At 32.2% G+C, this 13,470-nt stretch overlaps 1 protein-coding gene across 1 annotated transcript; it reads left to right on the top strand.

Moving 5' to 3' along the window:
* The first annotated feature begins 10,115 nt into the window (after positions 1-10,115).
* LOC111402974 (licodione synthase-like) lies at positions 10,116-12,812 on the top strand. The gene is made up of 3 exons (XM_023031308.1): positions 10,116-10,730; positions 10,867-11,218; positions 12,015-12,812. The coding sequence occupies exons 1-3, from the start codon at positions 10,153-10,155 to the stop codon at positions 12,651-12,653; spliced, it is 1,569 nt and encodes a 522-aa protein (XP_022887076.1). The 5' UTR covers positions 10,116-10,152; the 3' UTR covers positions 12,654-12,812.
* Positions 12,813-13,470: the final 658 nt, after the last annotated feature.

Below are 13,470 nucleotides of genomic sequence, written 5' to 3'. Positions count from 1 at the left end.
TAATGAAGCCCATTAGATGTTTAATGGGTTTCTGTGAATGGAAACCCTAAAACAAAAAGGGGCTTGGATTCTTATATCACAGGGTACTGATGAGGATTTGGGCTTTTTATTTAACGAAGCCCATTAGATGTTTAATGGGTTTGTTAGTTTGGGCTGTTAGTTAGGCTTTTTACTGGATTAGGCCGAGGCCAGCTAGTGCTGAACGTAGTTTGGGTTTGGAGAAAGTGGAAAATACATTTCATCCTATATTTGAAGATCAATATTTTAAAATTAGATAGGAGGAAATCAAATATTTTTTAATTAATATTTTTATAAAATAAATAGTTTTACTAAGGCCCTATTTGATTCACATTTTTTCAAAAAAAAAAAAAAGGCCCAGGGGAGCAGGTATGGAAATAGAAGAACAGAAATTTATGAAAATAATTTTATTGAAGAAGAAAAATTATTACAAAGATTCTTGAAAATGAAAATATATTTGAGAGACAAATTATTAAGAAAACAGAAACTTCTTCTTGCTGAATTCGCTCTTTTTGAGCACGACGAAGAATATTTGTAATATTGATATCATCAAAATTTTCTTTTGATGTAGAAGAAGATAATAGATGAAAATTTATTTTTGAGTTTAGGATTGTCAATCCTATCAATAATATTTTGAATAATTTCTTATTCTCCTGTTAAGACATTTATAGTTTTACAACCACAAATTTCTTTTATCATTTGAAGAAGAACAAGAATCAGAATTTTGAGTAGATTCATAATCAGAATCTTCTTAATTGAGAAAAACTTGTTCTAATTCAGAGTCAGACTCATTATCAGAACTAGTTTGAATAAGATTGAGGAGTTGAGTTTTAGTATCTTCATCAACTTGAAGAGTACTAATTTTGTCTTTGAGAGGGCATCTATTAGAATAATGACCAGTCTTGTTGCATTTCCAACAAGTAATATTTGAATCCTTTTTCGAATAATTTTTTGAAAACTTTCTTTTTGAAAATTTTTTCTTTCTTGAAAATTTCTTTTTGTCAAAATTTTCTTCAGGAGAATTTTTAAAATATCTTTTCTTTGAAAATCTTTTCTTATGAAAAAGTTTTTTCGATTTTGAAGGAGGTAAGACTTTCTCAAATCCATATTGTTCGTAGAATGATCCTAACTCATTTCGAGTTTGAGATTTTTCTGTTTTCAATTTAGCTTTGAGTTTCAAATCATCACATAAATTGAGAGCTTCTTTATTAATGAAATTTATAACTTCACCATAAGTAAGTATTTGAAGATCATCAAATTCTTTAAAAATTGAATTTTTCACTTTTTCAGCGAAGAGTTTTGGAAGTCCAGAAATGAATTTTTCTTTCCAAAAAGATTGTAGACAATCTAATCTTTGCATGATACAAGATAAAAACATATCTTTGCACAATCTAAAATCTTGAAGTTTTGGGCATCTTAAATTCATAAGAATATCATTTTGAAGTTGCATTAAATTTTCTGGAGTACCAATAAAATGTTTGATAATAGTTAAACCAAGAACAGTAAAACTATCATTAATGAATTCTTCATTATCATTGAGAATAATACTGTTATTATCATCACGCTTGACAGAGGAGAAGATAATATTTTTCTCAGTACTTGAGAGATAATTATCCCACCATTGACCAAGCTGTCCTGTGAATCCAAGAACAATATTATTAGTAGCTTCAATCCTTGAAGCACCTTTTGCAAGAAAGGTTTTGTAACAAATGGTCATTTGTCCCATTAGATTGATAATTTGGAGTTCAATAAGTCTATCTAAGTTCCATTCAACTCCGGAATTACCATCATATGATTTTTGAGCAAGTAACTTTTCTTCGAAAAGTTGATCTGGAAATGAAGGTCGAGGATAAAACTTTGGAATATTTTGATAATCAGTTTTTCTGAGTTTATGGATTGAATCAAATTTTTCATCAATAAATTGAGATTCTATCTCATCAATTGTATTGATATTTTTTGAAACATGAAAATTTTTCAATTGAGTAACAAGTTTTGAAAGAGCTTCATTTGCTGTTGAAAGAGTTGAAGATTTTCCAAAAGTAGGAATTAAATCATCATTTTTGAAAATCGTTGAAGAGGATGGTTTTGATAAATTTTTATCTTTACTTTTACTGTCTCGATATTCTATAAAAGAATCTTTTTGAGCAGTAGAAGTTTCAGATTCAGAATTTGATTCAATTCGATTGAGTTGAGAACACATAGATTGAAGAACAATATTTGTGAAATTGTTCTGAGATTGAATATTTTTGATATCCTTAGCAATAACCTGAGATTCATCAAGTCGTTCCTTTAGATTTGGAATTCGTTTCAGTGGGGATGCAAGTATTTCAGTTTTTCCCTAAAGAATAACAATTTTTTGCATAGGAGGATAAGTTGATTGAAAAGTATTTTCTTCTGGAGTTTTCCAAGATTTTGAAGGAAGTTTTGTAGCAAAAATTTGATTTGTTTGAGCTTTTTTACCAAAAACTTTGATTTGAGTCCAATCGTAAAAACTTATTTCTAAAGAAGATTTAAAATAATCTTCCCAAAATTGTTCTTTTTTTTTTAAGAAAATTGATGTCTTAAAAAATTTTTGAAAATTTTTAACATGAATATCTTGATCATGTTTGAATTCTTTTCTTCTATCAATTTCAAAAGAAATGACATTACATTGATGATCAAGTGAATCTTGATTTGCAGGAGAAACCATATCTGAAAAAGTAGGAAATTCTGGTTGTTCAGTTTCTTCTTCTTTTTCTTTAGGTCGATGAAAAGGGTTTGGGATGTTAGGAGTGAAATCAACTCCTTTGAAAGATGATGTAGAATTTCTTGAGTTTTGAAAAGAATTTCTTGGTTTTTCTTCAGATCTAGAAGATCTTGATGAGAAAGACCTTTGAATTCTAGATGAAGATCATTTGAAAATAATTTTAACTTTTCCATCAGAAAAAGTTAAAATTTCATTTGGAATTGTTTGTATTTGAGCTGGAACTGGAGTTTGAACATTTTCAAAATTCCATTCAAGTCCTCTAGATTGAAGTTTCCAGGGGATTCTTTTAGGAATTTCAACATTTGAATGAAAATGATTAACTTCTACCAAAAGACTTTCTTCTTTTGGAGAAGAACGAAGAGCTCCAATATTGAGTTGAGTATTTATGAACTTGTAATATATTCTATATATTACAGCAAAAGCATTTGACCGACTATCAAACTCAAGGTTTTTAGTTTGAATATGAAGATTGAGGGAGTTAAGAATGGCTCCATCAGATAATTTGATTGAAAAATTTGGATAACAATTTGAAAATACTGGACCACTTTCAAGATTTGATTCAAGAAGTGATAATAATGAATTTTCAAATTTGAGATGTCTCTTATCTCTCAGAGTAAGTAAAATTGGAATGTCTAAATCAAGTCTAAACAATGGTTTGACAGCAATTTGAACTAATCCAACATGAAGATACTTAAACTTCTTCCTATGGGATTCAATTGATTTTTTTGAAAATAAATTGATAAATGCATTTGAACTATTGATTGAAATAGTTTGTTCAAAAGTTTTGATAACATAATTTTGAGTAAAATCAAATTTTCCTATTTCATAGATAGAATTTTTAACTATCTTTGGAATAGTCCAATTTTGAAGACGTTGTTCAATTTGTGCAATTTGAAGTTCATTTGAGTTAAATCATTTGATGCAGATGCAAATGATATGGATGCATTATCAATTTCTTCTTCATTTTGAAAAACATTTGATCTATTTTCATTTCTTTTGAAATTGATAGAAGAAAAGAATTCAAACATGATCAAGATATTCATGTTAAAAATTTTCGAAAATTTTTTAGACGTTAATTTTCTTCAAAAGAAAAAGAACAATTTTGGGAAGATTATTTTAAATCTTATTTAGAAATAAGTTTTTACGATTGGATTCAAATCAAAGTTTTTGGTAAAAAAGTTGAAACAAATCAAATTTTTGCTACAAAACTTCCTTCAAAATCTTGGAAAACTCCAGAAGGAAATACTTTCCAATCAACTCATCCTCCTATGCAAGACCTCAAGACTTCAGTTGGAGGCAGAGCGAATTTAGCAAGAAGAAGTTTCTGTTTTCTTCGTAATTTGTCTTTCAAATATATTTTCATTTTCAAGAATCTTTGTAATAATTTTTCTTATTCAATAAAATTATTTTCATAAATTTCCGTTCTTCTATCTCCATACCTGCTCCCCTGGGCCTTTTTAATCCTCATTTTCCAAGTTGGTTTCAAACATGGTTCCTGTATCATGGACTTGAAGAGCGAATTCAGCAAGAAGAAGTTTCTGTTTTCTTCATAATTTGTCTCACAAATATATTTTCATTTTCAAGAATCTTTGTAACAATTTTTCTTCTTCAATACAATTATTTTCATAAATTTCTGTTCTTCTATCTCCATACCTGCTCCCCTGGGCCTTTTATGGTATCAGAGCCAAGTTGAAAGGCTTGTGATCCCGGAGGTCTTGGGTTCGAAACTCCTTTGGCAAAGTACCGTAAGTCCATGGATAGAGGAGTAGGAAATCAGTCCTAAGACTGGGGGAATGGTCTGGATATAAGGTTAGGGGACCGAGATCTGTCAACATATTTAAGAATGAATATATATATATTCTTAATTAGTAATTTGATTTCATTTCAATCACACATTCTTCAATAAAATAATATTACATGTAAATTTCAAATTTTTTCTTATTTTTTAATCACACATTTTCCATCAATACATTATTCAAAAATGCATTCTTATAAAAATAATGTGGCTCAAACAATGGCTAAATATATATACTTAGGCCCCGTTTGAGAACCATATTAATGTAAGAATGAGAATGAAAATATAATCATTACGGGCCCCACATAAGAAATAGAAAGTCAAATATGATGGCTTGATATGATGGATAACGATCATATTTTTCATTTTAATGGGCAAATAATAAGAAACAAACAGGGACTTAATACACTCACATCACAAACCCTAATTATTTCTCACTTTCCTATCTCTATCTACATTTCTCTATTCTCTCTCTATACCATCATCACCTCTCTCTATACCAACCCATCGTCTCTGACAATCACGAAGTCCTCACATTTCCATCGTCACTGGCCGCCATGGTTGCTCAACCCCATCACCTCACCTCTCCTTTCATACATATGTATCTACCTGCGCATAATAGAAAAGTTACTGAGGGGGTTTCAAGTTTTTTGGGGGTGATTTCTTCCTCCTTCGATATAATCTACTTAGTTGGAGTTTTGTGGTTGTTTTGATTGTTGGTTGGTGATTTGCTTGTTTTCAATTTGTAAATTTTTTGTGGTTTTGAAGTTCAAAATGGTAGTTTGTTAATAGTGGTGTTGGAAGATGTCAGTTTTCGGGAGGTGATGTAGTGGCAACGACAATAGTGCTCGACGACAGATTTGGAGATTTTTTTGATGGAGGATTGTGGTTGTGGAGTGGTAGGTTGGGGGTGGTAATGGTAGGGTTGGTTGTGGATTTTAAGATAATGATTTTGCTGTAAGGAGATTGCGAAAATGGTTCTGGTGATGCTGATGGTGGATCTAGAGTTGGTAGGAGATAGATTTAGCGGTGCATTTGGCGATGGTGGAGGTGATGGTCGTGGTGGTGATGGTTGTGGTTGTGATTGTGGTGGGGGTGATGGTTCTCGAGGCCGTAGTTTTTGTGGCGACGCGACTAGTGACAGTGGCGAGACAGTAGTAACAAGTGTTGGTGATGATTACAAATGATTTGGTTGATTGTGATCAATAAATTGGTTAATGCGTGACATAATAAACAATATGTAACCAATGAAAAATATAAATTGTACCAATAAATAATGTGTAACATAAAAATTTGTTAATTTGTGTATGATAATTTGATAATTTGTGACGTATAATAAATTGTGACTTATAATATTTGTAATTTGTGACCGATAAATAAATTTTGACTTATAAATTTTTGATTTGTGATTGGTTAACAAATTATGATCTATAAAAATTTTGAATTGTGACCATAAAATAATTTGCGACATATAAAAATTTTGATTTGTAACCGAAAAATAATATATGAGTAACTAAACCGTTAATTTGTGACCAAATTGTATAGATCTGCAATCTTAATATATTTAATTAATAAAATATACAATTAAATAATAAATAAATTTTAATAAATATATGATTTTTGAAATTTGAAACCTTTGTTTTTAATTTTGAAATGGGTAATACTTAACCTTTTAGTTATAAATTTTTCTCTTCGAGAAATGACACCAGTGAATTAGGGATCCAGTAGTTGATTATCTCGGTTTTATTAGAAGGTGTATACTATATACTGAACTTGTGACTTATTCAGACAAATATTTGGGTTATAGAATTTGACGTACTCCCCAATAAAAGAAATTGTGAATTTGATGCCATCCAATTAAGATTTTAGTTCAGCGTTTACAAATTAGATAAGAGTGAATACGTTTTGAAATGCCTAGACAGATGCAACTGGAGATTAAGAGCATTCAACTAGAACGTTCAAAATAAAAAAAAAAAACGAAAAAAAAAACGTGTGCTTGATAAAACTAGTTTTGGGTGATGGTTGACAAACCACCTATACAGTAATTGTCAGTTGTATCGAGTGCAAGTTTATAGCTGTAGCGAACAAATATACCGACAACATAGTAATGGACATGAAGAACACATACGGAATAATGATTATGATAGATCATGAAAAGCTTGAGATTGCACGTTGGAGATAATAAGGAATGATTCTAAGCAATCGCACTATTATCTTCCATCTTATCTACATATTTGCAAAGTTGAAAACCCAAGTTCTATTACTAAAATTGAAACAGATGAATATAACGTTCTTGAATAGTTTCAGGGCATTGGGTGCCTTCATCAATCTTGTTCATAAGTTTGATTAGAAGCACGACTCAAACTCATATGTTCGAGTTATCCAATCTTAAATCCTAAATCATTACAAAACTTAGACTCCACCTAAAACTTTGGCTGGGATCTAAGCCATTGCAGAAATAGAATAAAATGATGAGGTGATATTTCCCTATCAATTTTGAATGTAGTTATTACTTACCATGCTGAACAATTAGTGTTGAACATTGTCCAATTGGACCACTTCAATAAATGCAGTGGGAAACTATGAAAGTTATGAATGTCGTGTACTCGTGCCTACCAATTATTTTTTCACTCACATAACAAATAAAGCTAGAAGGTTCAAAAGGACAACCTCACCAATTAATGTGGGAAAATATAGGTGAGAATATTTATATCGACCTCGATCATAATTGTCATCATAAAGAAATGGATTGTATACCATCCACTCAAAAATAGTGAACACCGTGTCCTCCATTCATCCGTACATTTCAATTGGATCATGTTATTCGTGAGTCGTGCTCACTCAGTAGTCCTCCATGTGACAGTAGGTTACTATCACATTCTTCAATGAATTAAAATGAAGATCAAAATTATACGAGAATGTGGCAATTACCTTAGTGTCATATAGATACTAAGATTACAAATAACATGACTCATTTCTATTAAAATTTATATTTCATCTTAAAAAATTAATATTGTTAAGAGAAATAGCCAAAACCTTATACGTTTGTTGTTTAATTTATTATGTTAGTCGACATAAAACATATCAACACACTCGCTTGTAACGAATGCAAGCAACTTATTGAAAATGAATAATTAACAGGACAGTATCATTGTCCAAATGGACCTGAGGAAAATTTGTAGTAAACAACGAGACACGCCACAATGCTGAGAGTCGAGGAATTAATAATCAATATTATTATGAAATCATAATCACACATTTTTTATCGTTTATTTGTAATTCTTTATCCATCGAGCTTGGTGAGCATGTATATAGAAAAAATCAATCTTTAAGTTGGCATACTGTAAATCAGAAAATGCAACTGCCAACGACCATTGTCTAGGGTGAAACAAGACATTAATGAGCTGAAACTAGGAATTATTGTTGTCCAAATATTTATTTTTTCTTGAAGGATAAATTTGTTTGTACAATATTGTTGACAATGTTGTAATTGTCAAAAAAGTGTTCGTTGAAAAGATGAATAGTTTTTTAAATTGTTCAATGACAACATGTCACGTAGTATGTTGTCAAATTCATTGTACATCAAACATGATTCTTTGTTGAAAGGATCAAATGATAATATCATGTTGTTGCATTGATCCATCATATTTCAGCATCAAGTAGATAACATAGCCCCCGTTTGGTTCTGATTTTTCACTTCAAAAAAATTAGTTTTTGATCGTTACCTTTCTAAGTCAGCGGTCATTTTTTACTTTTTCACTCACAAGTGGAACTCACTTTTCTTTCTAATAGTTAAAAAATCAATTTTCATAATCACTACCGAATAGACTCATAGTTATGGGCAGACCCAAGGGTGTCCTGGGGGTCACTTGACCCCCCAACTTTTGATATTTTCCCCTTTTAAAAAAAAAAACTGTTCAATCTCGATTAAAATCTAAATTTTAATTTAAATCAAAGTTAAAAATTAATTTTAATAACATATTTCATGGATTCCTTAACTTTTAAAATTTTATCAAAATTTACTAAAAGTTAGACTTTAATACCTACCAAATAGAGGCAAAATTACAATAAATTTGAATCTTCTCTCTTTTTTATTGCTCTATCTTATTCTGTCTCTCATGCTATTTATCAAAATCTTAACCCCTCTAATTTTTTAAAAATTTGTTTATAATTTCTTTACAATTAATCACATATACTATAAATTTTCACTTTTCAATCAAATTTTCAACTAATTAGAACGTAAATTTGCATTTTCTTCTATCATATTTGTATATATAGCACATGTCTAAACTAATTATATAAAATTTAACTTATATCTAACGAATTCTGTTTATTACTGATTATTAGTATTGAATATTTGTTTTATATTTTTATTTTTGATTATTTGAATTGATTGTCTTTATCAAATACACAATTTTTTAAAACATACGTATGTATTTTTTTTATGACCAAAATATTAATAAAATGATTGTTCAAGATCAAATAGATGAAAATGATGAGCAAAATATTAATAAAGAAATATTTTTTAAATGTAAATTTGTATTTTTTCGGGTCAAATATGAATCATTCAAAAATTAAGAACAAAGTCTTCAATCTATACAAGGTTTAATTGTTTCTCCTAACTCAAATTCTTTGCGCCCGCCCTTGTCCATATTATTGGGACATGACAAGTTAGAAATTTATTAAAGATACCATGTGAAGAAACTAATTAAATTCTTGTTTGGTGGAGATTAAAATAATTTTTTAGTAAATTTCGATAGAAATTGACGAAATGTGTGTTTGAAAAATTGTGATACCTATTAAATATGTGATTAAAATAAATTGTTGACTTTAATTTGGAAATTTTAATTAATATCAAACAAAACTAAAGGCAAAACACGAGGTACACTATAACATATCATATAGATGACAAGGGTGACGATTTCACCGCTCTGCCCATGACACGCTATCATGGTTTTCTATGTCGTGGAATCGATTACAAGGCTCACAGCAAGAATGTGCGGTCTGCAAGTAAGGGGACCTCTTTCATAGGCCCTTGTCAGATAGGACACATGTGAGAGTAGACCCTACAATTTTATTTTTAAAGACATATGGGCCTCACTCCTGCAAAGTACAGGTGCAGCCTCATTCAAAGCAAAATTTCATTGGACACCCATATTAGGAAAGGACAAGTGGTTAGTTAACATAATTGACTTTCAGTAACACTTGAATTTTTATTAGAGTGTTGATTGAGGTGCAGAAGGAGGGCATCTGGCAGCCCTTCAGAATACATACAAACATGTGGGTTTCGATTTTTTTGGTGATATCCTTTTATGTGCGTATATGTATGATTTCTGTACAAATATTTTCGTACAAATAAAAGAATAAAGTTATTTGTACAATATTTTTGCACAATTTGATTGATAATAAGTGTGTTGAAAAAATTTTGGTCATTAATTTTAAAAACAATTTTTCAAATAAATGAATGTGATGATTGCCAACCCGTACATTATAAACCAAATTGTAAAATAAATTGTACAAGTAGCATAATTTCTTCTATTAATAGGCAGATGTAATTCTTCTTTCGCAGATCATCAGCTCTCGTAAAAGAAAAATGCTGCTTGTAGGTATTGTCCTCTGTGCCACCTTCTTTTTCTCCTGTCTCATTCTCCGGACAGTATTAGCTCGAAAACCCCGCCTGAAATCCCCTCCCAGCCCCTTAGCCCTCCCCATCATCGGTCACCTCTACATTCTAGGACCGAAAATCCACAAAACGTTTCACGAGCTGGCGGTGCGTTACGGCCCCTTAATTCAGCTCCGCCTTGGTTCGGTGCCGTGCGTTGTGGTTTCCACTGCTGAACTAGCCAAAGAATTCCTTAAGATAAACGAACTCACCTTCTCCGCCCGCAAGAATTCCAATGCCATTAAAATTCTCACATATAATTCTTCTTCTTTTGCTTTCTCACCTTACGGGCCGTACTGGAAATTCATCAAGAAATTGTGTATTTACGAGCTGTTGGGAGCCCGGAATCTAAACCATTTCCGGCCAGTTAGAACCACAGAGATAAGCAGTTTTGTTCAGCTTCTGATGAACAAGGCTAAGTCCAGCTCTGGCTCGAAGCCCATTAATATCACTGAAGAGTTACTTAGTCTAACGAGCAATGTTATTTCCCAAATGATGTTGAGCATTAGGTATCGAAGACCTGACTATTATATATGGTTTCATCTTAAAGTCGACATTTTGAACTAGGATTAACGAGTTTTAGGGTTCCTCGCTTTAATTATGATTTTCCAGTATAATTGATATGGAATTTTACTTTTCCATTAGGTGTTCGGAGAATGAAGGCGATGCGGCGACGGCCCGGACAGTTATTCGGGAGGTTACACAAATTTTTGGAGAATTTGATGCTTCGGATATGATATGGTTATGCAAGAACTTCGATTTTCAAGGAATAAAGAAGAGGTCAGAGGACATACAGAGAAGATACGATGCTTTGTTAGAGAAAATTATCGCAGACAGAGAACGCGTGCGGCGGCAGAATCGAGAAGTTCGGACGGCAGACAGTGGAGCTCCTGCCGCTAAGGAGGCGATGGACTTTCTTGACATATTACTTGACGTTATGGAGAGTGGCAATGCTGAAGTGAAATTTACGAGAGACCACCTCAAAGCTTTGATTTTGGTAAGCACTTCCATTTGAACTTGTATGCCTCAAATTCTTCACTGCAAGAATTGGATTGCCGGGAGATCGAAACAATATATTTCGTGCACTAAATTTCATTCACTCACTTAGAGGATATGGATCTATTTATCTGTAACGATCCTCTTACTATTTCGGTATGATATTGATTCGTTGGGATACCAAATCCATAAATAAACAATTCATATAGATGGTTAATTCTTAGAATTTGGCCATTCTAAAATTGAATTTCATTTAAAATCTATTCAAAATTGAGTAGAAATTATTTTAGTTCTTTGAGGCTCTTAATCCCTTGCTATAAAAAATTCTGAAAATGTGAATCTAAAACTATTATTTAGCCCTCATTTAATTGTGCTTATCATTTAATATCACATTAGCGTCACATAAATTGAGATTATACCTTTAGTGAATTTAGGGGTCCGTTTGGCTTTACTTTTAAAAAGTCAAAAGGAGTTTTTGAGGTCAAAAGCTGCTTTTGGATCTCATTTGACTAATTTTGTTAAAATGCTTTTGGTGGTCAAAAAAACTTTTAGAGGAAGCCATTTTTAGAGGAAGTTGGGAAGCTGGTTCAACGTGACTTCATCTAAAAACTCCTTCGAAATGAAAAGTGTTTTTAAATATTGGTTTTCAAACAAAAATTACCGTAGCTCCAAAACCTCTTCTACAAGATGTAAAAGCTATGCCAAACAAGCCCTATATAGCATTAGTACTCTTCTTCTATTGCTTTTCAGTTAAATGCATGCTACTCATGATTTCATCATCTTCTTGTTTTCAATAGGATTTCTTCACTGCGGGCACGGACACAACAGCCATTGCCATTGAATGGGCATTAGCAGAGCTAATCAACCATCCAAGTGTACTCAAAAAAGCACAAGAAGAGATAGAAGAGGTTGTTGGATCCCATAGATTGGTACAAGAATCAGACGCCTCAAATCTACCCTATATCCAAGCTATCATAAAGGAAACTTTTCGCCTTCACCCTCCGATTCCCATGCTTGCAAGAAAATCCACAACCGACTGTGAGATAAAAGGGTATACAATTCCAGCCGGAACTTTGCTTTTCGTTAACATTTGGTCCATTGGTAGGAATCGCAAGTACTGGGATAACCCTTTGGAGTTCCGTCCCGAGAGGTTTCTAGAACCCAGTAAAGACAGCAACGAGGATACGATAGATGTTAAGGGGCAACATTTTGAGCTCCTGCCTTTTGGCACAGGAAGGAGAGGGTGTCCTGGAATGCTTCTAGCTTTGCAAGAAGTGCACACCGTGCTTGCGGCTATGGTACAATGCTTTGACTGGAAATTACCACCGTCTGATGGAGATCATCTTGGTGGAGTTGATATGAGTGAAAGGCCTGGATTGACTGCTCCTCGGGCTCATGATCTTGTCTGCCTTCTGGTACCAAGAGTAAAACTGTGATCCACTAGGCTGAGTGACTTTTTTCTTTTTATGTTCAAAATTTCATTCTGGTAATGCAATTTTAAATTATTCTGTTAAAGGGTCTGTTATGATTTCGGAGGAAGGCACAATGAGAAGTACTAAAAATATATAAAAGCTCAAACTCCATCATTTAGTAAATGCAAGCACAAACTTTCGAAAATGTCATAACAAATACAGAAGTGGAAAAAGGAAACAGGTCTCGAACCTTTATAAAGATTCAGGACCAATTTGCACTTCTTGCAAAGGTTAGGACCCTCTGTGCAATTTTCCCTAAAAGTACGTATATTATAAATTGAAACGGACTCTTCTGTGTAAGACTAATCCACGAACAATACTACATATCGGTTAGAAAGGACGAACAATGGAAATGATCAAAATTTGAATTTACAGATCAGTCTTTTCAATTTCCATTCCCCCGCATCAATTTTCTTTTTTTTATTTTGCTTGGTTGGTATGTACAAGGTATGTGAACAGGAACTCGACAGGAAACGGTGTTTACAACCAGAGGTTTTGTCAACATCACCAAATCTTGGCCACAACCAGAGGCGAATCCAACATCTAAGTTCAGTTAGGGTGGAACTTGACTGTCGACCGTCGACAATCGTAATAATATTGTCGTCATTAAAATTTGATTAAATAATATTAAAAATTATTCAAATATATGTAAATGTACGAGTTGTATACTAGTTTAGTAACTCGATTAGATTTCCTCTATTAAGAGACTCGTTTGATTTATCGTGACCACAAAATGACAATTCTTGAATCATAATTCTCAGACTCTTAGTAATAAGTCCTA

The sequence above is a fragment of the Olea europaea genome, chromosome 11, assembly GCF_002742605.1.
Source record: "Olea europaea var. sylvestris chromosome 11, O_europaea_v1, whole genome shotgun sequence".
Lineage (NCBI taxonomy): Eukaryota > Viridiplantae > Streptophyta > Magnoliopsida > Lamiales > Oleaceae > Olea > Olea europaea.
The sequence above is the reverse complement of the archived record's forward strand: the minus strand, read 5'-3'. Positions and strand labels throughout refer to the sequence as shown.